The following is a 26,157-nucleotide window of genomic DNA, read 5'->3' on the forward strand; positions in this document are numbered from 1 at the left end:
AATTTGTGATTATTTTTCTTAGTTGTTTAAAATAATTTTTGATAGTTTGAATTATATAGCACTGAATAAGTTAATTTAAGTAGAATTGTCATTTTTTATTATAGTATCTCAGCCTATTCATAAGCAATTTATATTTTCCCAATTGTTTAGATCTCACTTTATTTGCATGAAAAGTGTTTTGTAATTGTGTTCATATACTCCCTGGGTTTGTCTTAGCAGATAAAACTCTCAAATATTTTATATTGTCTACAGTTATTTTAAATAAAATTTCTCTTTCTATCTTTTACTGTTGGATTTTCTTGGTAATGTATAGAAATGCTGAAGATTTATGTAGGTTTATTTTGTATCCTGGAATTTTGCTAAAGTTATTCATTGTTGAAGTTATTCCCTCTTTGAGCCAAATCTGACAGTGAGGTTCAAATAATGTTCACCTCTCCCTTCTTTCCCTCTGCCATAATAGGTCTTTTGTGCTTCTTCATGTAATGTAATTTATCCAATTCTGCCTCCCCTTTTCATTTCCCCCAGTACAATCTTTTTTTTCAACTATTAACTTTATTATACCATCACATTAAAGTCAACTTACACACCCTCCTTTGTCTATGTATATACCTTCTAACTATTCTAATAAAGACACAGTTCTCAAGAGTTACAAGTATCTTCTTTCTGTGTAAGGATGTTCCTTACCTTATTTAATGATATATTTTTTCTTTATTATTTACCTTTTTATGCTTCTCTTCAGTTTTGTATTTGAAGATCAAAATTTCTTTTCATTGGGAATGATTGAAATTCTCTATTTCACTGGATAAAAGATAAATATTTTTTCCCAAAAAGATTATAGTTGCTGACTCATTGATTCTTGCTTTTAATCTAAGCTTTTTTTACCTTTCAGAGTATCATATTCCAAGCCCTCAGATCCTTTAATGTAAAAACTGCTAAATCCTGAATAATTTCTGTCTGTGACTCCTTAATATTTAATTGTTTCTTTCTGGCTGCTTGTAGTATTTTCTCTTTGACCTGATAGATCTAGAATTTGGCTATAAATATTCCTTGTAGTTTTCATCTTAGGATCTCTTTTAGGAGATGATTGCTGAGTTCTTTCAATGACCATTTTACCTTCTGGTTCTAGGATATCAGGATAGTTTTCTTGAAAGATGTTGCCCGGCCTCTTTTTTGAATTATGGCTTTCTCATAGTCCAGTAATTCTTAAATTTTCTTTCCTGTATCTACTTTCCAGGTCAGTTGTTTTTCCAATAAGGTATTTTACATTTTTAAAAAAATTTTTTCCATTCTTTTGATTTTATTTGACTGATTCTTGACATCTTATAAACTCATTAACCTCCATTTGCCCAATTGTAATTTTTAATCATTATTTTCTTCCATTAGCTTTTGTGCCTCCTTTTCCATTTGACCAATTCTACTTTTTGAGGAGGTTTTTTCCTTCAGTAGATTTCCCTCCCATTTGGTCAATTATATTTTTTAAGAAATTGTTTTCTTCAATTTTTGTCTTTCCTTTTTTAAGCTCTTGACTTTCCCTTGCATAGTTTTCATTTTCTTTTTCCAATTTTTCTTTTAACTCTTATTTGACTTTTAATATTCCCCTTTGAGTTTTCATGTAGGCATTGTGTTTTGATGTTCATCTTCACCATATTAGCTTTCTATGGTCAAGGTTCTTTTTATTTCTTGCTCATTTTTTCCCTTATTTTATGGTTTTTAAAATTGAGTTCTGCTCCTGGGGCATGGGAAAAACAATGCCAAGTTCTTGTTCTGGGTACCAGGAGCTTGAACATTGACTTTGTATGCTGCAGTCTCAGGTGTTGGTGACTTACCAACATTATACTAGCATGTGTGATGCTGCCTGGTTTTCAGAGCTGGAAATTTGCCTTCTGTGCTGGACCTGGAGACCTCACAGCTGGCCTACTATGCCACTGGCCTGCTGAGTCAGAACATTGTTGAGCTGTGCCATGGCTAAAAGCCTCCCACTAGCTTGCCCAGACACTGTCTATACTGGGTTGCATTCCCCTTTTACCTAATTGAGATAGACAATTCCTTAAGTCCTTCTAAATTATCTTAATCAGAAAAATTGTTTCACTCTGTCTTTTTGCAGATTCTGTCACTCCAGAATTCGTTTAGAGGCTTAGTTTAATGTTTCTGAAGGAAGTTGGGGAGAGTTTAGGCAACTTCCTGGCTTCTCTATGCCATGTTCCACACCCACAGTTCTTTTGCTTTTTGATATATAGTATTCCAAGATCTATGGTATTTTAATAAGCCACTGCTAGGTCTTGTGTGATCTAGGTCTTGTGTGATTCTAATTGTGGCTCTTCAATATTTAAATTGCTTTTTTTCTTGTTGCTCATATTTTCTTCTTGACCCAGGATTTCAGGATTTGGTTATAATATTCCTGTAGATTTACCTCAACAATCTCAGGTGGTGATCAGTTGATTTTTTTCTATTTCTACTTTCTTCTTTTATTCTAACACTTCAAGGAAATTTTCTTTAATTGTTTCTTGTATTATTGTATCAGGATTTTTTCCTTGCTTTCTGATAATCCAATTAATCTGTTTTGTCTTCATCTGTTCTTCAGATCAGTTGTTTTTTTCTCATGTTTCGCCTTATGTTCTATTTTTTTAACTTATTTTTTGGTCTCATAATTTTACTAGCTTCCCATTGCCTAGTTCTAATTTTCAATTAGTCTGTTTCTTCATTAAGATTCTAGGTCTCCTCAACTCTGAGATACTACTACACACCTGTCAGATTGGCTAAAATGACAGGAAAAAATAATAATGAACATTGGAGGGTATGCGGGAAAACTGGGACACTGATGCATTGTTGGTGGAGTTGTGAATAAATCCAACCATTATGGAGAGCAATCTGGAATTATGTCCAAAAAGTTATCAAACTGTGCATATCCTTTGATCCAGCAGTGCTACTACTGGTCTTATACCCCAAAGAAATACTAAAGAAGGGAAAGGGACCTGTATGTGCCAAAATGTTTGTGGCAGCCCTCTTTGTAGTGGCTAGAAACTGGAAAATGAATGGATGCCCATCAATTGGAGAATGATTGGGTAAATTGTGGTATATGAATGTTATGGAATATTATTGTTCTGTAAGAAATGACCAGCAGGATGAATACAGAGAGGCTTAGAGAGACTTACATGAACTGATGCTGAGTGAAATGAGCAGAACCAGGAGATCATTATATACTTCAACAATGATACTGTATGAGGATGTATTCTGATGGAAGTGAATTTCTTTGACAAAGAGAAGATCTAACTCAGTTTCAATTGATCAATGGACAGAAGCAGCTACACCCAAAAAAAGAACACTGGGAAATGAATGTAAATTGTTTGCATTTTTGTTTTTTTTCCCCAAGTTATTTTTACCTTCTGAACCCAACTCTTCCTGTGCAACAAGAGAACTGTTCGGTTCTGCACGCATACATTGTATCTAGGATACACTGTGACATATTTAACATGTATCGGACTGCTTGCCAGCTGGGTGAGGTGGTGAAGGGAGGGAAGGGAAAAGTCGGAACAGAAGTGAGTGCAAGGGATAATGTTTGTAAAAAATTATCCAGGCATGGGTTCTGTCAATAAAAAGTTATGTTAAAAAAGATTCTGGGTGTCTTTAATTTTTCCTTGTTTTTCTTGAACTGTTTTTTTTTTTTTTAATTCTTTTTCTCAATCTCTCTCATCTTATTAAGTTCTCCTATGACCTCTGTAACAATTTGACATTACTCTTAGGGCTTCAATACCCTCCTCTAAAGATGAATTCTGGGCTTCTCTTTTTCCATAATAATTATCTATGATTGGATTCTTTCTTCTTTGTCTACTCTTTTTTTAAAAAAAAAATAACACCTTACTTTAATCACCTCTAGTTTTGGGGTATGGTGGTGTCTCTGGTATCTGTGGCATCAAATCCTCATTCAGTTCTCCCCTCTGGCCTGCACCTTTTTTATTTTTACTCTATGTTCTCCCTGATGGATATTTTATCTTACTTAGGGGCAGATAGGAGTCCTACTCATATCTATTCATACCTACTCCACCATCTTCCCAGTATCATTTCGTCCAGCAAAGTAATATTCCATCCTGAACATATGCCACAATTTGTTTAGTCATTCCCCAATTGATGGATATTCCCATAATTTTCAGTTATTTCCCACCACAAAAAGTTGCTATATTTTAAAATATGTAACTTCTTTTCCATTTTCCTTAATTCCCTTGCAAAAAACAGACCTAATAGTGGTATGGTTCACTGTTGTGGCTATCTTAAGAACTCAAAGCATATGAGTCCTTTGATCTCAGAAGTAAGATGTATGAGGCGGGAGACTCAAATGTGTGAAAAGAGATCCAGTTTATCATGCCGTACAGCCTTGTTGATATACATTTTTGCAAGCGTGATCAGCGTGTTGAGTTATATTTCCAATCACCATTCAGAGAAACAGCTTGTGTGGACTTTGCATCTGCCAATGGGAAGAAAGCTGATCCAGCAATTTAGCAACTCGATCACAGGAGAGAGGTCTTGCTAAGGCAACCCTGCTCACGAGGAACTACACTGTGACCCTCAGCCCAATCCATTCCCATGATCAGCAAGGGTATTTCTGCAATGTAGCAGAAAACTTATTGTGCACCAAAGGTCAAGGTGGCTTCAGTATTTCCTCTCAGTAGAATCCCATAGCCTAGCAATTCTTTGAGCATAATTCCAAATCTCTAAAATGGTTGGATCAGCTCATAGATCCACCAATAATGAGTTAAGATCCCAATTTTTTCACATTCTCTTTGATATTTATCACTTTCCCCTTATATCATTCTAACCAATCTGATAGGTATAAATGATGTTTCAAGGTTGCTTTAATTTTCATTTAATCAATAATAATTTAGAGTACTTTTTCACATGACTATAAATTGTTCTGATTTCATCAGAGAACTGTCTTCTTTTTTTTTTTTTGACCATTTTCAATTGAGAAATAATATGCATTCTTATATATTTGACAAAGTTCTTTTATGTTTGATATGAGAGACCTTTTCTCTGAGGAACTATCTATAAAAAAATTTCCCCAGTTTTTTGCTTTCCTTCTGATCCTGGCTACATTTATACAAAAAGTTCATTTAGTGTAATAAAAGTTATTCATTTTACATCTCACAACACTATCTCTAGTTTGTTCATAAATTTTTTGCTCATTTATAAATCTGACAGGTAATATGTTCCATCTTCAAATACTCATGTATCCATTTTGATCTTATCTTGATACTTGGCGCAAGATATTGGTTTATGCCCAATTTCTACCATACTACTTTCCAGCTTTACCAACAATTTTTACCAAATACTGAATTCTTAACCCAAAAGCTTAAAGTTTTTACATATGTCAAACAGTGGTAACTATATCTGTTGTTTAAGTGAAATGTGTACTCTATTTCTTAGCCACTACAGTTTTGATAATTTGAGAACAACCTTATAATATAGTTTAAGATCTGCTACTGCCAAAACTTTTATAGAATTTTTTTGTTTCTTTGACATTGACCTTTTAGTCTTTCAATGAATTTTGTTATTTTCTGTCATTAAAATAACTTTTAGTAATTTAATTGGGATAGCATTGAATAAATTATTAGTTGGGTTAAACTGTCATTTTTATTATATTGACTTAGCCCACCTTGAACTATTAATATTCCTCCAATTATTTAAATCTGATTTTATTTGTATAAAGGTGTTTTATAATTAAGTTCACATAATTCCTGAATCTCTTTTGGCAGGTATACTTTCAGGTATTTTATACTATCTACACTTATTTTAAATAGGATATCTCTTGCTATCTCTTGTTTGTGATATATAATTTTAAAAATAGGATATGTCTTACTATTTCTTGTTTGTGATATATTTTTTAAAATGCTAATAATTTATATGTGCTTATTTTGTATCCTAATGCCTTGCTAAAATTATTTGTTAATTATTAACCATTTAGTTGAATCTTTAGGATTTTTCAAATATAACATTATATCATCTGGAAAAAAAGGTAGTTTATTACCTTACTTCATATTGACTCCTTCCTTTTTCTTTTCTTATTGCTCTTACTAGCATTTCTAAAATAATTTAGAATAATATTGGTGATACATCATGAATTTTCCTGATTATCTCTTTTAAAATTTTATTAAAATTTTAATTGAATCTTAACTTAGAGAACCTGATTACTACACCTCTTTTTTTTTTTTTTTTTTTTTTTTTTACATCAACTAAAGCATAAAGGATTGGAACCAAAACCCTTAAAATTAAAACAGTGCAGACCTATTTTAATATAGTGAATTCAATGAAAGGAAAGATTTCCAACATTGTTCTTCCAAAAAACATCTAGAATAAGACTTATATGTCTCAATGTTGGATTTGTCTCAATATTCACGATTAGAAGTATCTTAGAAGAAGATTAGTATCTTGCTTTCCTCTAAAGTTAGATCAGGAATTTACTTGGGGAGAATGTTTCCTTAGAAATGGAAAGAGAAAATCTGCTGTCATTCAGGGCATGTATTTCATTCCTAGATCCTCACTATTATCACCAGTGTTATCAAGTCCTTTGTGATTCCATTAGAGTTTCTTTGTCCAATTAATGATTCTTCTCTTTTAGCAAAAGTTCTACAAAAGAAAATCCTTCCTGCCAATTAATGGAAAGAAAAAAACCTTAATTGAACCCCAAATCTCAAAACTTGAAGAGTTTCAGAGCATTAGGTTACATTTAACAAAAGAAAACATGCTCTTGAAGAAATACAATCTTCTCCATTAAATGGCTTATCTGAAAACAAATGATTTCACCTTATCTCCACAACTGACGTTCATTGATCTATCAAGACTAACTGAAAAGGAACTACAACAAAACAGGGGTATCTTGTGTGAGGAAGAGGAGAAAGTCCAGTGTTATTACAAGAACATGAAGGTGTAAAAATATTAGCAAGGTAGAAAGGTCAGCTCATTAAGACCTGTAAAAAGCAAACAGAGGATTCTATATTTGACCCTGACAGTAATATGTAGCCACTAAATTCAATAGTGGAGCAAGGAGGTCATCTGAAGTTTGGAAGATTAATTTGACAACTGAATAGTAAATGGACTGGAACAGGAAAAAGACTTGAGGCAGATTATTGCAATGGTGTAAATGTTAGGATGATGAAGGCCTGTACTAGGATGGTAGCAGTGACAGAGAAAAGAGTATATATTAAAGATGTTATAACAGCAGGAGTTGGTAAGCAATTGGATATGAAGGTGGAATGAGAGTGTGAATAGTTGATGATATCTAGGTTGTGATTGGGAGTATGGTGATTAAATTATTAATGGAGTTAAGTGGAAATAGCATGGAGATACATGATTGACACGAGTTAAGAGCAGGGAGATAGTGAATTCAATTTGGCATATTTTGAATTTAAGATGTTGAGTGTAAGATGTCTATGGAATATCCAGATTGAGATATCCAATAGACAGTTGAAGATGCAAAACTGCAGATCAGGAAAGATCTGAACTAGATAAATGGATTTGATCATCATCTGTATAGAGTTGATCATTGAAAATTCGTGAGATTACCAAATGACATAGTATAGAGGCAAGAGAGGAGACTGAGATAGAATAGGGAGATAGCTATCAAGTGTGTTAAAAGAATAGTTGGCTGTGAAGATGGGTCACAGCAATTTATATGTCCAAAATAAGGAAGCCAAACTGATTTTTTAAAAAAATTCAGATTTTATATGCTACTCACCAAAAGATTTGGTATCTGTAGAGTCTAGGCCTTTTTCTATTCAGGGGAGCAGTGGGGAATGACCTACAATTCTGGTTCTGTTTTAGTTTTTGTGGGAAAAGGAGCCAGAAAACAGACTTGAATACTATCAGCATTATCATAAGAAAAGGTGGTTTGAAAGTACTTGGATTAGTGAAGTCAGGGGTTGAATTTAGGGACAAAAAAAATGGGAAAACTCAAGAGAAATTGAATAAAATTTGATTGTGGCAATAATGAAGTCAGAAAAATATCAATTTGGGATTCATAGGAGACAAAATCCAAGAAAGGAGTCAGTAGGAAAACTCATGGCCTCAAATGTCTGTACAACAATGCCCAAATGTTAAGCAATAAACTAGAAGAACTGGAGATCTTAATGCAAGGAACAACATACAAACTAAAGGTATTACTGAGAATTTGTGGGATGAAATAAATGAACCACCACTCTGGATGGATATACAGTTTTCAAAAGAACAATTATGGAAAAGTGGAATGGGGAAAGAAATATCTAAAGATAGTATCTTCATGAGAAGAAATCAAGAAACTAAAGGAAAAAGCATGATAGAGAACTTTAGGCTGAAGGTCAATGTAGAGAGAAAAAAGGAAATGGATAAGGAATTTGGCAGTCAAGAAATAATATAGAGGCATGATACAGGAATGATAAAAAAATTTCAACAATCCAGACATCGGTTGGAGTTCTGGGAAAAACAGAGCAACTTATACTTTCTTGACTTGCCTTAGTAATAATTTCATCCTTTAAAAGGGAGAAAAACAAACTAGGAGAAATTCTGTTTTTAATTTAATTCTCCCTAATAAGGAATAAGCAGTTGCTGGGCTGGAAATGATGAAAATCTTAGAGGAAAGTACCTACTCTCTCTTAAGAGTTCATTCCTAAATAGAGAAAACCTGAGCATAGTTTAGATCTTGTCTGCTAAGATTGGTGTGGATGCACAGGGAATTCACCAACCAACTTAGATTTTTAAAAATATATAAAGAAGATGGAAATCAAACTAGTTAACAGTGAATGAATGGTTCTGCAAAATTAGTGTCAGAAATGTTAAGAGAATGAGTTGAGACTGGCAAGAAAGCTAAGAATCAGTTAATAAATAATATATTAAGTGCCTACTACGTGCCAGGGACTGAAGATACAACTGCAAAATAAGAAAAATTGTCCCTCTCTTTAAAAACTTATAGTTTAATGGGAAAAGGAAACTGAAAAATAGGGGTTGGGAGAAAAAAGATAGCCAATCGAGGATCATGGTGGAAAAATCAGTCAAGAGAAGTCTCAAAGTAATGAAACCAGGTGAACAATATCTGAGCTGTTGGGAGTTCTTACCCCCACTCTCCAATTAGAGTGGCAGAGGGTAGTGATGAGATGGGGTACTAAGATTTATGAGATCTTAAAGAATAATGAAATTACTCCAATAATGAGCTTTTTGGGGTAGGGCAGTGAGAACAAACAAAAGGGATTTTGCTTGTTTATAGTTATAAAATAGGGGATCAAAGAAAATATATTTGCTTGAGGTAGATAGGATTATAACTGAAAACTAGAGAAAAGGGAACTCTGCTCAGTTCCTGTTTAGTTTTTTCCATGCAAAATAGAATCACCTTTGCACTAAGAAATGACAGAACGAAAATGACTTACAGGAAGTTGATGCCCAAGATACATAAAGAGGCAGGAATTCAACTTCATCTAGACTAAGTGAACTAGTTACCTTACTGAATCCTTGTTACCTTAAAAAGAAACAGGAAGATGTTACTGCTGAAGTATTGTTAGTAGTATCTGAGAGATCACAGAGAACAAAATAAATATCACAATATTGGTCATTTGCAAATCTGATGCTTATATTTATGCCCATATCCAAGTCATTGATAAATCTAACCACAAAGCTGAGGATAGCTAGATATTATATAAATGTTAACTATTATTGTTATTAATATGATTAATAATAATAGTAGTAGTGGTATAGTGTTCACACATTGGATGCCAGAACTAAACTCCAAAAGGCTCTTGATAGGCATATCAAAAGCATCAGGCTGGAAGTAGTAAGATGAGTTTCAATAAGGATCAATTGAAAGGCTTATACTTAAGTATACAAAAATTAACTTCACAATTACAAGATGGATAAATATGGTTGTTGTTCTGAAAAAGAACTACTTCTTTACAAAGGTTTAAGGAACTACAAGCTCTGAATCAATCATGTTATGTTAGAAACAAATACTAATGTAATATTTGAATTGAGAGACACAGCTTCCAAGAAGAGAGGTAATTGTTTCCCTGCAATTGCCTTTGTTGACCCTCATTTGGAGATTTGTTTTCAGGCATTGTTTGAAGGCATTGTTAACTGCTGTCTGCCCAGAGCATCAAGGATGGTGTGAAGAGGGTCTTGTGACCAAGTCATACAAAGATTGGAGAAATTGGAGTATTTACTCTGGAGAAGACTGGAGCGTGGGGAAGGGAATAAGAGCATGATAGTAGTATTCAAGCATCAAGTCAAGTATTCCTTCAAATAAAGGAGAGATTAGACTTGTTCTATTTGATCCCTAAGGGCAGAACCAGAAATTGCTGTCCAAAGATGGAGTGTTCTGCTTTGGGAGGTGGCAAGTTCCCCCTTCCTTAGAAGTTTCAATAAAAGGCTAGATGATCATTTGTTGAGTGTAATATGGGGGAAAGGGTCTTCCTTTTGTAGGAGTAAATCATATCTGAGGTTCCTTCTTACTTTTAAAGTCTGTAATTCTGGGTTAAGTCTTAACTTCTGCCCTCTGGTCAAGATGAAAACAACAACTGATTTATTTCCAGAGCCCAGACAGACTTTCATTCTCTTAGGGCTTGTATTTAGACACTCTGGAGGTCCCTTCCCAATTAATCTTAAGAGTAAACCTCAGCAGACCACTACTCCATTTGTAATTCCTAACCTACTCCTATTTTTTCCCTTCTCACAACCCCAGAACATGGGTAAATACCTAGTCATAGCCTCTTGTGCTCCTCCCTGCTACAATATCTCCATGACTGCCGATATAACAAATAACTTTTGGGGAAGAAACAGGTCACAAGTGTGACTTTATCCAATTTATGAATTTATCCAAATCCCCTTATTTTAATATAAGTTTTAACTCCCAATGGAATTAATGAACTCCAAGTTTCCTACATCCTCAGCCTACACACACACACGTAAGCACACACACACTCCTCTCCAAAAACAATCCAATTCCCTCTCTTTCCTACTGTTCTAGTGTCCGTTCTTGCTCCAGGTCTCCCGATCCCACCGCTCACCTTCTCTCACTTGCGCTTCCCGGGGTATCCACTAAACCTACTCAGTTTCTCAGTCCCTCACTTCTCCCCGGATCATGGCATCCCCTCTTTACCTACTCGCAGTAGCTGGGGAAAAGAAAGGCGGGGAGGGGAGAGACACACATAGAGACATATAAACAGAAAGAGAAAGAGCCAGAGAGAGAGAGCCAGAAAGAGATTGGGGGCTGGGGGTGGGAGGAGGAGGGGAGAGAAGGGGAGACACTGGGAAATGAGGGAGGAGGTCTAGAACTCCCAGGAGATTTAGAAACACCTAACGCGGCAGAAAATGACTACAAGAGTGATGTTGGGAGGAAGAAATCACTCTTGCACCACCGTTGGGAGCATGCAGGAGACTGAACGTTGTAATTTTCAAAACTCTCAGCAGAAGGCGCTCGAGCTGGATGTGAGACGCCCTTGTTAGTATAAAGGGGCGAGGCTGTGACAAGTACAGCTGCCAGCGTAGAGGAAGCCCCGCTTCTTCAGGGACTCACACCCTCCCCCGCCCTGCCCGAGGACCCCCCACTGCACCACCGAATCCCACCCCCCTTTAGGGAGAAGAGCAACAGCTTTAGGGGAGTTGTTACCAATATATTGCTTTCTGGACAGCCTTGGGTCCTCCCCTGAAACCTTGCGATGTTGCAACTCCACGGTTCCTCCCTACTTCTACTTCACCGCTTGCACACAACGTGATTAGGACTTCAGAAAGAAATCTCGAATTTAATTCAGTACACTAATTAATTTGAATAAACATTGTGAAACACCACCCATCCCCCATCCCGACAAAGGGTCTGCGGGACTCTAGACCCGTTTCTGGACTTCCTCGCCGAAGGAAAAGAACTATGCTCACATCCCAACCTCGGCCTGCTGCCCTGATCCTCTACTTAAGGGCCTGTCACGCCTCCCATTGGCCGAAGTTGGGGTCCGCACGAGAGAAGGAGAGGGGCTGCCTGAGGATCTGAAGTCCCCTAAAGGGGATTACGGGCATCCTGTTTTGAGCCTCGGGCAGACGATGTACAGACAGGGGGTCTGGAATGCCGCCGCCTCCGTCTCTCCTGCCGTCGGACTAGCTCCCTGATCCGCTCCCTCATTGTCCAAAGGACCACATACAAGTCCCTCAGCATCTCTGCTTCTTTTGAATCCATATACTGTGGAAGCCCCAGAGAAGAAGGCTGTGAAGTGGTAGTCTGTACAGAAAAGAGAGAGAGAAAGAATAATAATAGCTAACATTTATATAATGCTTATTATTATCTCATTTGATCCTGGAAACCACCCCAGGAGGTAAATACTATTATTATTCCCATTTTTCAGTTGAAGAAATTAAGACAAATAGAGTGAATTGCCCAGGATCACATAGCTGGAAAGCTATTTAAGGTTGGATTTGAACTCATTTCTTCCTGACTCCCAGCCCATGGTTCTAGTCTCTGTACCATCCAGGTGTCTGGATCTAGCAAGAGAAGTTAACTGAAATGGCAAAAATGTTATATTCAGATATGGGTTGGGGAAAAAGTAAATGACCATAACCTTCTTGGACTTTAGAAACTGAGGCAGACTGACCTGCCCAGCATCATACATGACAGAATTTCCCCCATCAAAACCAAAAACAGTACCCACACGTACATCCCACTTCCCAAAGGAATAGAAACAAGGATACTGACCTTTCCCATCCCGAGTTTCCTGCCAAAATTCAGGAATGATTCCATTAAACTGGTGACATTATATATAGCTGTTTGGGGCACCTGAAGCAGAGTTCTTGACTGTTCCCTCACATCCTCGTTTACCACCCTCTTTGACTCTCCTATCTCTTTTAATACTTTTTCTCTGGAGCCAGGTATCACCAAAGTAGAAAGCTGAATAGTGGATCTTGTCCAGGGGCAGAACTAAGGATAAGGGCACAAGTCAGGGTGAAAACAAGGGAAACTGAGCCAGACAGCAACAACCAAAAAAGAAAGAACAAAGGAAAATAAAGATATGGAGTAAGATGGAAGGGGAAAGGGAGGTTCACAAACTCCTTTTCTTCAGATCCATTTCCATAGGTCCTCTACTCTCACCATACCACTTATTCTTGCTTCCAAACTTTTTGCTCTTCTCATAGCATGAAAAGTGGGGACAGATCTTACAGTCAAGGGACCAAAGGATACTAAGAAACACAAAAATCATGAAACAGGAAGAGCATCCTGACTCTCGAGGAAGTAAAGGATGCTCAAAACTCACCAGGAGCTTAAGCTTCTCCCAAAGACGATATAGCCAGGACAAACACATGTCCAACCCTCTTGGACCTGGGACCCTGGAGAAGGGTTGCTGACAGAGCCAACAGCTGGTATGGGACAAGGATACTTTGCCAGTGGCCTCAGCCGTAGGACCAGAAGAGTTAGAAAGGTGAAGAGGAAGACCAATAGGAAAAGGAATAGGGAAATTCAGAACAAAATCTTCCTCCCACCTCTTCTTCCCTTCCTCCTCCCCCCCCCACAGGGAGAGGAGTCAGTGTTGATTGGGGGCGGGGGGAGGAGAGTTGCCTTAGAACCCACATGATGGGGGAGTTCTAAGCCCATTGTGAGAACTCTGCCTGGAATTAGGTATCTGACCTTCAGCCTTGACTCTTCTATGCTTGGATTCCCTCTGGGACTCAGACATCCCATCCTTTAGGTTTACCTCCTTGTCTCTACTCTCAGTCATTTACACTTAATTCTGGACCATTTTCTACTTCCTTAGTCCCTGATCCCATGTCCCCCATATCTTACTCTGCTTCCCTCTGTGTCCCCTTTCACTTTCTACTCTACTTAAATCCCAGTTCTGGGGCCAGATGGAGAAATTGACTGCAGACTCAAATCTAGGTTCAAATCAATGAGATCTGCTAGTTCTCAGCCTCCTAAAATTAAACTGTCTCCCTTCTCCCAACTCCTCTCCCATCACCTGCTCTTTAGCCCCTGACTCATCCTTGCTCCTACCCCATGATCATGTTATTTGGCTTTCTGGTCTTTGGCTTTCTCCAAAAACCCTTGGAAACCTAGGCACCCCACTTTCCCTTTAAACAGATGGTATCTCCCCTCCCAACAGCCTCAAAGACAGGGGCAATTCCTCAAGGGGGCAGGTCCTAGTTCAGGACCTAAGGCTGGCAACTAGTAGGAACAGGGATGGAGGGGTCTGAATATAGTTGGGATGGGGGGGGAAGGGGAGAAGCCAAGGCTCTCTGCCAAGCCTGGCACAGTCTCTGTGTGCCCCAGGAGCCTGGCCTGAGCCCAGCACAAAGACAAGGGGCCCATTCACACCCCCCCCCACTCCCATAGCTGCCCCAAGCCGGGAGGGAACATGCTGGGAAGCTGGGGGGTGGATATGGCACAATCTCCAAAGGCTTCATTGTTTTCTACTACCCCCATAGCACGTGGGTTTTTCTCCTCTCCTCTCCTCTCTCCTATCCTTATGAACCACTCTTCCACCCAGGGAAAGCCTTCTCCACAGTCTCTATCCCTTCCCAGAACCTGTTTCTGAATTTGTCTCTAATTGAATCTTTTGTTTGTCTCTGAATATCAATTTCTCTTCATATTTGACATTTACTGTCTTATACCTCATGCTTCTATTTTAATTCTGAACAGTGCTGAGGTGGCTTCCAGGGATACAGGACTGACAAGTCCCTGGAATGTTTGGATACCTGAAACCTATAACCTTGGCCCAGGCAAAGAGAATTCAGTCCCACATTCAAGTTTCTTCTGATTTTTTTTATTATATTATTTTAATAACAACCTGAATCCCAAAATCTTGGGACACTGCCTATATCCCCTCTTTTGGTTGAACCCAATGAAGAGACTTTGAGAGATAGGAAAGTGGTCTCTGTTTAAAATACCCAGCTCTCTCTGGGTCCTCCTAATTTGGGGAGTCCCAGATACTTAAAGAACTAGGGAGGGAGGGGACCACTTATCACCCAGAGGGATGGCAAGGGAAAGGTTGAACTGGGAGCCCACTCTCAGAAGTAGTGGCTCCATCTTGCACCTCAACCTTGAAACCCTTTCCCATCTAGGCCTAGGTATATTCTGACCCAGTCCCTCATCTTTGGGGAAAATTAGCCCAGCCCCTTGGGTTTGGTGGAAGGTGGGAAGGAGGAAGACAAATCTCAACCTCAAACATTCTATCACCAGTTCTCATAACATTAAAGCTGCATAGGAAGAGAAGGCAAAAAAGGCCTGGGAATCTAGGACAGAGGTCTCCATCCCAGTGACAGCCCTTAAAGGCACATTGTGAGGGAAGGGAGGCTCATGAAGAGGGCCCATTTGGGGCAAGGGATCCCGGGCGAGGGGTCCCAGAGACTGGAAGTTGGGCCAGCTGTTCAGGGCTGGCCAGAGACCGAAGCAATCCATTTTCTTGCTCCAGGGCTGCATTTCGTTCAGCAAGTTCTCGGATCTGTTCCTTCAGAACTTCTACTTCCTCCCGAACTGCAAACATTAGGTGAGACTTCACCAAGTCCTACAAAGATTAGAGAAGAATAGGATAAAGATGGAATGAAACAAAGATACAGTAAGACACAAAAGGATAGTCTGACTAAGTTATGAGAATGTATGTTTCGATAGAGCACCAGCCCTGAAGTCAGGAGAACCAGAGTTCAAATATGGCCTCAGACACATAATACTTTCTAGCTGTATACTCTGAGCAAGTCACTTAACCCCAATTGCCCCAGCAAAAAAAAAAAAAAAGATTGGGAAGAATATATGTTTGTTGGGGGTTATAAAAGTTGTATAATGAAACTGCCTACTGTGGTTCCTCACTGTCCCCCACCCCCACATTCCAGCCTAACCTATGGTGCAGGTGTACAGCTTTTTATCTATTATGATTCTCACTGCCCTGGGCCTAGGGGGTAATGGGAGCAGTACCTGTCTGGCCTCCGAACTTGATATAGGGGCAATAAGGATTAGTTTTCTCTTTCCCTGGTCCAAGGGAGGGAAGCACACAGGAAAAAGGAGGGAGGGCAAGGATTCAGGTATCATGAGTCCAGGAAATGGTAGTGATAGATATCTAGGATCAAGGACAGCAACAGGGAGCTGGGAACAGGAAAGGAAGGAATAGGTAAATAAAAAGACAGTCTGGTATTGGGAACAGAGATTAGGGACTAGAGAGCATCTGAATTAAAAAACAGGAACAGAGAGCTGGAGAAAAGAAATGGAGCAGCAGACAGGAAGCTAAGAAATAGGTGAACTATGATAATCCTCAGAATAAAATCAATGCCCTTACCATGGCTTGTTCAATCTTGTTGTCAATGGCAACCATGCTTCCAGAGCCACTAGAGAAAGACCACAGAGATTGTAAGGTAGGGAGATAAGAGACTGGAAATGAAACACTCTCAATTCAGATGTTGAGGCCCCTTAGCAATTGGCTTTTTTCACAAACCTCAGTTCAATTTTCAACACAACTTAAGGCCTGTTCCCCAATTATCTGTTCTCTTACTTTTCCCATGATCTAACCAATCTAATTAGCTGTCTCCTCCTGCCCACCCTGAAGCCCTCTCTTAGGACCAAAAAATACAGACTCTGGGCTTCTCCATCCAGGTTCCATTGCTCTTCCAACATTCAAGCCCCCTAGTTCTCAGGGTTCCAGTTCCCCAGTTATCTAAGTTCTTAAGTCCTTTGATCCTCCCAGAACCCAAGAGTTCAGAATACTAACTGCCAATTCTCCCAGGAATTTGCTTCCATATCCCAACCTCCCCCCTCCCTACCCAGTCCCCAGGTACCTGTGACAGTAGAGAATCAGGGAGAGAAGTGTTTTATCCACCCCACTTCGAGGTGAGGGTCGATGCCCAGGTCCCCCTAAGCCACAATGAGGTGAAGGTCCAGTGACACCTCGAATGGGAGATGCCCCCCGTGGGGAGCAAGGGGAGGAAACACAGCCCCTTCTCTGGGGGAGGCAGGGATTCACCCTCCCTACTCGAGTCTCATAGGATGATACTAGAGACTTCACAGAGACCCCTGGATGGGCCATCTTCTGGAGGGGAAAGAGACAGCTCTAGGCTCCACAGAAAGGGAGAGGAGGTCTGTATCAGCAGAGTACCTGGGGGGCCTTAGAGCCCCCCAGGCAAATCCAGGTCTATCTGGTACCAGGCAAGCAGAGAGGAGCCGAGTGGCTTTGGGGATGAACTGAAAGATATACACCTCCCCCCAGGGTAGGCCCAGCTGCTATTGGCTCCTTAGAAACACAAGGATCTGCCCTCCCTCCCCCAAAGCCCCACAGTAGGCGGGGGCTCATCCCCGGAGCCAGACCCAGCTGGGGGTGGGAATTCCCAGATGCTGGACAATACCAATGTCCCCTGCTCACCCTGGCGCTGGTCCCAGAAGCTGAGAGATAGGTGGGTGGAGCTGGGGAAAGCTGGACCCTTTGCCTGGGTGCTGGGAGAAACTATTGCCAAAATCCTTGCAAGAAGGTGGAAGACTATGGGGACAGACGCCTAGGTTCTCTCCTCACCAGAGATCCTGTGACCCTAACCGAGAAACTGCCCCCGTCCCGTCTCGGTTCTTTAATTTCCCTCGTCTCTCTGAAGAATTCAAGATGATAAACCCCCAGAATTCGGGCAGGGGGTGGAAAATTAGGGAAAGCTTAAGGGACAGAGAAGGCCCCTCTCGCAGCTTCCCGAGGCTTCTTTCTGCCTTCCTCTTGGCATTCAATGGATGTAAGAGCAGCGAGTAACATGGCCTAGGAAGGCCTGCCTTAACGGTGGCGGGGGGGACATGGAGAATTTCCACGGCAACAGAAGCAGAACTGGGAGAGAAGTGGGTGTGAGTCTCACAGGAGAAGCTGAGAATGAGTGTGTGAATGCCCGTCTTGAGAGAAGAGCAGGGGACTTTTTAGATAAAGAATATGGTACAGGTCAGTATGCCAAGGAGCCTAGGCTGTTATTTGACAAATGACCACCAGGGGTCAGGCCAGCCTCCAGCAGATCCATTAAATAGTGAAGAAACCTAGGGATCCCTAAGGCCCCAGTTCACTGAGAGAAGTTTCTGACAGAAGTCGGAGACGCGGAGCCCTTTTGGAACCCAATCATCACGTCTCCCAGACTCTTCTTCAGGTCCCAATTCCTCTTCTAGGACACTGATTTTGCATGGCGGCCCCCCAAATTCTCCTGTATCCACAAATCCTTCTTTTTAGGACTGCCACATTCCACCCTAAGCTCTGTCCCCTCCTCCATCCACAAACCATTTCCAAGACATCGTTCCCTAGATTCCAGGGCAGAGGGGTCCTGTTCCTCAGCCTATGGCTCCACCTCCCTTTCATCTTTGCCCAACCTTCCTCCCCACGATCTTAGACTCTCTAGTTCTCCCAGGATACAGGTCCGGCTTTCCCTTTTTCTCCCCACCCCAGCTCTACTTCTCTCCCCAGCACTCCCAGAAGCCAGTAGCAACAGCTTATTGTTCCTGCTCAGTCCCTCCCCTGCCAAGTGGCTAACAGGTTCCTATCTATGGGAGACTAGGAGTAGCTTCAAGGTGACCTCTAACAAGCCCTGGGGCTGGGAAAAGAGCTGGCAAGGTCTGGGTTTTTTCCATTTCCTATCCAAGGCTCTGGGTGCAGAAGGTGCTGGGGGTGGGATGTAATCAAGGTAACAAAGGGGCCTCAAAAAACAAGACTTAAAAAAAGAGGAAAAGGAGTAGAGGTAGGTAAACTATAGGAGCAGTTTTCAAATCTTCCAAAACAAAGTTGGAGCAAAATAACCCCTTAATAAATATTTAACAGTATTGGTAACATTATTTTGGGGGACAATTAATGAGCAGGCTGGTCAGTGTTTCTGATGATACATCAACAAGGTTTCTAAGTAAACGATTAATTCATGCTATAAAAAAGTATTTGTGCATTACTTTATATTTTTCAAAGCACTCTGTCAAATTATAAATATTAAGAAAACAAATTGTAGGCTTGTATCATCTAAAGGACACTACTGAAATTACCCTTCCTTGTATTGAAATAGTTAGGATTTCTCATCTAAAGGCAGCAGGAAGGGAGGAAGAGGAGGGAAAGACAAAAGAAAATGGTGCAGATAAAGATATGCAAATTCAGAAGGAAAGACAGGAAACACTGGATAGGAGATCAAGTCAGTCTTAGTTTTATGCCCCTATTACTGGACTTACTAATAATCCATGTTCCACAAAGCAAATGCTAGTATGTTACAGAATTCCCATTTTGCAAAAGAGGAGATAGGCTGAAAGATACCATATTACTAATATGAAACAAGAGTCAGAATTTGAATGCAAATCCTCTGACTTCAGAGTGAGCCCTCTTTCACTACCCCATACTCTCCTTCACTATAAGAGAGCCAAAGAGGTTGTTCTGCTATGTGGAAGAAGGCTTCACTACCCAGAGGTTTAGAAAGACAAATATAAGAGATCTAGGGATTGGAGGTGTCAAGAGGGAGAGGGAGGAGCAAGGAGAGCTGATAGTAGGGAAAAACAGAAGCTGTAAGAGAGAAAAGATAGGAGGGTTCCTCCCCACTCGAGTGTTCTAAACAGCCCCCAGGGTCTGGGCCTTTTGCCAGCCAACTGGTATCCAATCCTCTCGGCTCTCCCGGATTTATGCTACCTTCAGTATGGTGCAAGGCAAAGAAAAGGCAAAGTACTGGCTCCTTGCTTTAAGAAAAAAAGATGTCTCTGACTACTCTGAAGAAAAAATCAACACTAGGAACTACTATGTCCTTATTTTCTCTCAGACTCAGGTATTTTCTCCTGAGCTCTGATGCCTTTTCCCAATTGGAGATCCAGCCCCTTCCTAACCCACCTTAACCATGTCAAGCCAAACTTCCCACACACTAAGGATCCAAGTTTTCTTTAAACTTAGCTCTCCTTCCCCTATTCCCTTAGCCATTCCCTTAGCCAAGCATTCTGGGTCTCTGTCTGGTCACTTTTTCTTTTAGGAAGGACTCAGACAATGTATCCCCCAGCTCTTCTCAGGAATAAAGAGGTGGGGTGAGGCCCACACACCCCATTCCTGAGAGAGGGGGATTCAATCGAAACCAGCTGGCCCAGGAAGGTGGGGCAAAAGAATCCAGGCAGGGCCAGGGCCCCAGAGCAGAAATCCAACCAGTCAGACTAGGGTAGAGGAAGTGGGAAGGGAAGAGCTGAGAAAATGGAACTTCATGAGAGATTATTGGCTGTAGAAGCTGAAAAGGAGACCGACAGATGAAACACAGAGACAGAAATATGAAGAGGACTAAGGCCAGAGATGAACACAGAGCAGAGCAGAAAACTGGGAGAGTTTTACTCTTGCCAGGGAGCCTGCCAAAAGGGAGGGGGTAGGAAACAATAAGAATCCTCAAAATAGGAGTAAGTAATTTGCCATGTAGTGTCAGGCCTCATATCTCATACATTCCTGAACCCACAGTTACTTTGTTCAGCCTTGCCTGACAGGCCCTTTCTTTCTCCCTCTTTCTTCACATTTTTCTGTCCCATAACTTATGATCTCTTCCATAGACCAAACTTTTTTATTTATCTACTATTCCCCTATCTATTATCCTCTCCACAATTTCCTGCCCTAGGGCTGGGTCCCCAAGGCTTCTTCCCCAAGAAGAGACCTAAGGGGTCAGGAGGGTGACCCCTAGGAATTGTAGTTGAAATTACCTCACTCCTTTCACCTACTAACTGGCTCTGGAAGTCCTATTCCTCATCATCTCCCAAACAAGTAAATCCTACTCCCTAAATAGCTCAAATAAAGGAATTCTCACTGTCTTATCTAATGAAACAAAAAGTGTCAAAACTCTTTTTTTCTACCTTGCCCCAATACATCTCCATACAAAAATCAAGCTGCCCAAACGTTTCTCTTTGTTTTGCTACCTCCCTTTTGGGGTTGCTGACACTCAAATGTTGAAATCTGGCCCCTGAAACAGGAAGTTTTGTCCTCCTTCCTGTCTCTAACCAGGCCATTCTCCCCTAAAGGAAGTCCCGTCCATCTATCTACATGTCAACAATCCTTCCCTACAGCATGGCCAGGGAATGAGACCACAATCAAACTTTCCCTATGTACCAGGACTAACAAGGTACTTCTTAGGTCCAGGGAACCAATAAGGAAACTCTATTTCTCTGCTTGGTGGTAAAAAGAATCTGACCTCTTCCTTGTCTTGCCAGGTCAAAATAAAAAAACAAGCTGCTTCTACTAAATAAAAATGACCCACCTACCCATTTCACTGAGAGTAAAAGTGGGTTTGTTCAGTTGGTTCATGGTTTTCAGACACAAGCCACCCTCCCATCCCCAATCCTTTCAAAACAGGAAATTATGTTCCCTCTTCCCTCCCCCACACCCTTTCCCCTCCCCCAGAAAAAAAAAAAGATAAAGTTTAATTCATGTGTCCCAGTTCTTTAAAAAAAAAAAAAAGCCCCTCCCTCAAGCCAGTTCATAAGGAAGTCCCGCCTACCTGTCATCATCACCATCAAGGGGGCTACCAATTGCAAGCATAGATCGAGCCAGATTCAGGCGCTGAACAGAGGCTCCAAAGGGGTCTGAGGATTTCCGGTTGAGATTGGTATCCTGGAGGAGGGAGAGGGCTGGAGAGCCAGGTCGGGAGCCTTGGAGAGGGAGCTATAAAGAGAAACACGAACACACACACACACACACACACACACACACCCGTTAAATCATAGCCAGTCTTTTGGCTGTCCCCTTACCTCTCTTCTGTTCTCGCCCAGCTTTCTTCCTGTAACCCAAGAGACCTGTGGCTCCCAGTAATGTCTAAGTGACCCATAGGATGTGTTCTGTGGTCACAAGGCCCTGATGAACTCAGTTCAGATAGGCCCAGTTTGATGGGGTAAGAAGGCAATGGCTGAAAGAGGCTTTTATATCAGTACCACTTTCATCCACCTCATCAAAGATGGAATCTGCAGCACGAGCTCAAGCATCAATTACTTGCCAGAAAAACTGAGGCAAAAATATAGTTATGGGGAGGGGAAGAGGCAGGGTTGCCTCCATCATTTCTCCATATGTCCCCCGAGTTTCCATTGCTGGTCCACACGACAGTACCCTCACAGCTCCCATCCCCACTAAACCACTGCTTCTGCCTCACGCCCTAGGTGTTCTGCTCCCTTTTTCACTACTGCTACTGGGAAGCTGGGAGGAGGTGGAGAAAGGGTGTGGAGCTGTAGAGGGTGGATGCAATGGAGATTGGTGGGGGAGGGAGGAGAGAGAGAAAAAAGAAACAAGCCTCCTTCTATAAGGCCCCAGGAGGCCCCTGCTTCTAGGAAAACTCAAAAACAGAGAACCCAGGCACTGCTGGAAGGACAGGGCAGAGACATGGGGGCCTCCAGGTCCTTTCTGCCTGCTCTCTATTCCCCCCCTCTCCTCGCCTCCCCCAATTCCCCCTGCCAGCCGTGAAAGTATGGGGAAAGAGGGTGGTAAGAAAGATGCTTAGATATATGTACTGAAGGAAAAGGACTAGATGGTCGGGGTGGAGGTTTTAAGTAAACAAGGGTTGGAGAATTATGGAAGGAGAAGGAAGTGGCAAAGAGAGACAAGGGCTGAATAAAGTAGAAAACTTGAGCCCAGCTAACTTTAAATGACAGAGACAGAGGCTAGGAGCATTGGAAAGACAGAGGATCTGGGGGAAAGGGATCAAAAGATAGGAACAGAGCCTCCATCCCCCAGAAGTAGGTAGTTGAGTGAACCAACTGAAGGAAAGAAAGGGGTGGCAGTGGTGGTGAAAGACCTGTATACATGTGGCTGTGGGGGGTTGGGAGGAGGGGGAAGGTAAGCCAGTCCTGGCCAGTCCTGGCAAGGCTTAGGCATTCAGTCTCAGGTTATTTTTATACAGTGGTTTGTGCTCAGGGGCCTGGAAGGGGGAAAAGATCTCATCTTCATTTTCCCACAAACCTCCCTTTTCTCCAAGATTTTATGTTGACCTGTCTACCCAACCTTCTCCCCAACTAGTAATTCAGATATTCTGGCCCCGACCTCCAACAAGGTCCTACAGGGACTCGGGAATCCTGTCCTCCAGACTTAATCTGTTACTCTTTTGAAAACAGAAAAAAACATACACAATTTCACTTTTCTCACCTTACCTCTCTAGCCCTCTCCCACCTTGTTCCACCCCCTTCAAACCTATTACAGTCTTTGGAAAGCTAAGGCAGTGGTTTAAAGATATATGGGAGCTCTGCCTGGCCCATTGCAGCTCCATGAAAATACTCTCCCTCCCTGTTCTAGAGATTTCAATGGGAGAAAAACCTTGGTCTGAGAGTTGGGGGGAAGGTGGGATAAAGGTTTCAGGATCTTTTAGATCCTAGAACTGAGAGAACAGAAGTGGCCTAACTTTACTGGAGAAGGAAGAAATGAAGAACATAGAAATCACAGGGTAGTAGAATGAAGAAATGTCTCCCCCCTAAGTACCTCCCCAAAGAGCTCTTTTTAAGCAGCTCCATGTTCAGATTCCCCTACACACTTCCCTACAGAGCCTAGTGTTCTTAACTTCTGAAATTTTTGTGCAGAGAAAACTATACAACTCAGAAAGGGAAGAACAAATGGAGAAATTGAGAAAGAGGGAAAAAAAGACACAAAACATTGAACTGAAAAAATGAGGAAAAAAACTGTTAAGTGAGGGAAGGAAAAGGAACAAAAGAGGAAAATGTCAAGAGAAAAGGGATGGGAACTGAGGTTCAGAGAGAACTGGAGTTACACAGATAGCAGAGTCAAATATGAAGATGGGAGGTCTTAAGTACAGGCAAACAAAGAAAAAAAGAAACTGAGGCCAGAAAGAGAGAGAACACTGACAGAATAAAGAGGAGAAAATGGAGCCCAGAATGGAAGTGGAACAAGACATGAGACTAACAAAGTCCAAGGAGGAAAATTAAATTGCAGAGAAACTCTCTTTTTGAGCACCCCTCCCACTCTTGCCTCTTACCTGTCTTCTTTCCTCCTCCTCTTTCCTCAGCCAAGGGGCTCCATCCTTCTTTCTAATGATTGGAGAAGTTGTTGCTGGGGGTCCCATCTCTGTCTCTACCCAAAGGGTAGGCAGCTGGGTTGAGGCATGTGGTGCCAGTACCCCTGTACTGCCCCCATCACTGGGTTCCAGGGGATGCTGCTGGGGTGAAGAAGTTGGAAGGGGTGGAGTTTCAGCCCTCCCCTTGCCCCCTGCCAGGTGGGTTAGTCCCCCAGTGAAAGATCTGGCCTGAAGGCCAGGGGAAGTTGGGGGTGGGCGAAGCCAATTAGTTGGGCCCTGAGGCTGGGAGTTCAGGGAAGCCAGGCCCAAACTGGACAACTCTAGCCTAGAGTCCAAAGAACGACCTCCAGTCCCTCCAGTGGCTCCCCGAATTCCTTCCAGGAGCCGGCTAAGTCCAGGGGCTTCCAGGTCTCTCTCATAAATGTCCACACATGTCCAACGCCCTCGACGATACGGTTCCCCTAGTCCCTGGGGAAGCTTCACTACCCGGAAACGTGATGCTGGGGCCCCAGGAGGTGGGGAGCCATTGCGAGGGGTCCCTTTGCCTCCCAGCTCTGAGCTAGGCTCCCCATTGGGAAGACGAGGAGTGGGTAAGGTAGAAACCATAGCTGTAGGGGAGTCGCCTCCTCCAGATCCCTCAGGACCTTCATAGTCTGTGGTGACACTGGTGATCTGGAAACTGCTTTTCTTCTTACCCCCACTCATGGTCCCTAGCAAACGGGACAGGGGCTGCACAAAGTGGAGAGGCCTCTCTCCAGGCAGCGCTCAGGCTCCCCTAGCACTAGGGGGCCATATAGCTGTGGGATCAGGGCCCCTGGCAACATCAGGGTCCGACATAGCTGGAGGAGTTCAAGAAACTGGGGTTGCCTCTGAAATTGAGGAATAAGAGGGAAAGAAGGCGTAGGGGCTGGAGGATGAGAAGGCTTTCTTTCTGCGGCTGTTGCCAGCGCTGCTGCTGCTGCCAGTGCTGCTGCTTCTGTTGCTGGACTCCAGAGATGAATTTTCAAACTAGGAGGAAAAAAAATTAGAGAGTCATTGAGGGAGGGAGTAGGTGTTGGAGTAGCAAGACACTTCGGGTGCTTCCTCTGTGGGGAGAGCTATGGAGATCAGGGTGGGGGAGAAGAGGAAAACCACCAGATAGTGGCAGAAGAACCACAAGAAGTAGAAGAAAAAAGAATGGGAAATAGAATGAGTAGAAACAAAGAGCTGAAGGAAGTCAAGACCGAAAAACAGATTACATTGGTTATTATAGGAACACATAAGCACTGTGTGAGAGAAACAAGCTGAGTCCCAAGTGTGAGATGCAGCAAGGAATTTGGGTCTACAGGAAAAGGTGAGCTCACCATTTCACAGCCCTGGCCTGGCATGGACTTCCACAGCCTAGCCTGCCTCGGGGTGGGGGTGAGAGGAGAGCAGAACTTCCCTTGAGTTCTAACACTACCCGTTTTAGAATAGAGGGGAGAGAGATTAAAACTCAGACTCTTCCCGTCGGCTGCTCCAACAGGGCGCAAACATAACCCTACAAATTCCACCTCGACTTTCCCACCCCCCAACAAGAATACGGAGAAACCTGACCTGGGGATCCTGGCAGCATAAATGCCCCCACAGACTGTCCACAGGAGAGCAGGAGAAGGGGGCCTCCCAGCCTAAGCTTGAAGAAGAGAGAGGTGGTGGGTGGCGGTCAGAGACAGCACAGTCCGTAGGGGCCTCTCCTTGACCCACAAGTCATCTCCACAGCAACTTTGTTTTCCAAAAAAAAATAAATAAATAAGCACTGCTCTCAGTCCCAAAGGAATATGGCCTTTATGGTGGTGAAGGGCCTTTAGGTCTGAAAGCACAGCTGGTCACAGAGAAGCTGAAGGCTTCTCTCTGGAATCTTTTCCCTTTTGACAACGAAGCACTCTCACTACTCTCTCTCTCTCTCTCCCCCCCTTCGGCAAGCATGTGTGTGTGTCTTTTCTCTCTCCAGTTCTCTGGGATTCTCTCCTTTTTCTCAGTTTCCCTAGCTCATCTCTGTCTCTGTCTCTGACTCTGTCTCTCTCCCTGTATGTGTATGTGTCTCTCTCTCTCTCTGAGCTGTTGACAACCCCCACACCAGGAAGTCCTGCCTCCTCAGCCCTGCTGACTGCTGTTCTACTCCTCCTCCTTCCCTTCTTCCTCTCTCTCACTCTCCCGCCCTACCACCCGCCTTCCTCTAGAGGCTCTCTGCCAACTGGCCTTGCTCCAGAACAGCAGTAGCTGCTG

General features: G+C 42.2%; 2 protein-coding genes across 3 annotated transcripts; both read right to left on the minus strand.

Annotated features, from left to right (window-relative positions):
• Positions 1-11,581: 11,581 nt before the first annotated feature.
• C4H7orf61 (chromosome 4 C7orf61 homolog) lies at positions 11,582-13,506 on the minus strand. Its single transcript, XM_012548812.3, has 3 exons — positions 13,245-13,506; positions 12,689-12,910; positions 11,582-12,217 (listed from the first exon to the last, which is right to left on the minus strand). Exons 1-3 carry the CDS (start codon positions 13,290-13,292, stop codon positions 11,999-12,001), a joined length of 489 nt encoding a protein of 162 aa, XP_012404266.1. The 5' UTR covers positions 13,293-13,506; the 3' UTR covers positions 11,582-11,998.
• A 1,218-nt stretch (positions 13,507-14,724) lies between these two features.
• TSC22D4 (TSC22 domain family member 4) lies at positions 14,725-25,908 on the minus strand. 2 transcript variants are annotated; one of them, XM_012548811.3, is made up of 5 exons: positions 25,489-25,908; positions 23,875-24,921; positions 21,403-21,566; positions 16,251-16,299; positions 14,725-15,488 (listed from the first exon to the last, which is right to left on the minus strand). In XM_012548811.3, the coding sequence occupies exons 2-5, from the start codon at positions 24,616-24,618 to the stop codon at positions 15,279-15,281; spliced, it is 1,167 nt and encodes a 388-aa protein (XP_012404265.1). In that variant the 5' UTR covers positions 24,619-24,921; positions 25,489-25,908; the 3' UTR covers positions 14,725-15,278. The 2 variants fall into 2 exon arrangements, with proteins under 2 accessions (XP_012404265.1, XP_023358569.1); XM_023502801.2 differs by lacking the exon at positions 25,489-25,908 and adding an exon at positions 25,257-25,436.
• Between the last annotated feature and the right edge of the window lie 249 nt (positions 25,909-26,157).

The sequence above is a fragment of the Sarcophilus harrisii genome, chromosome 4 (genome assembly GCF_902635505.1).
Source record: "Sarcophilus harrisii chromosome 4, mSarHar1.11, whole genome shotgun sequence".
In the NCBI taxonomy this organism is placed as follows: Eukaryota; Metazoa; Chordata; class Mammalia; order Dasyuromorphia; family Dasyuridae; genus Sarcophilus; species Sarcophilus harrisii.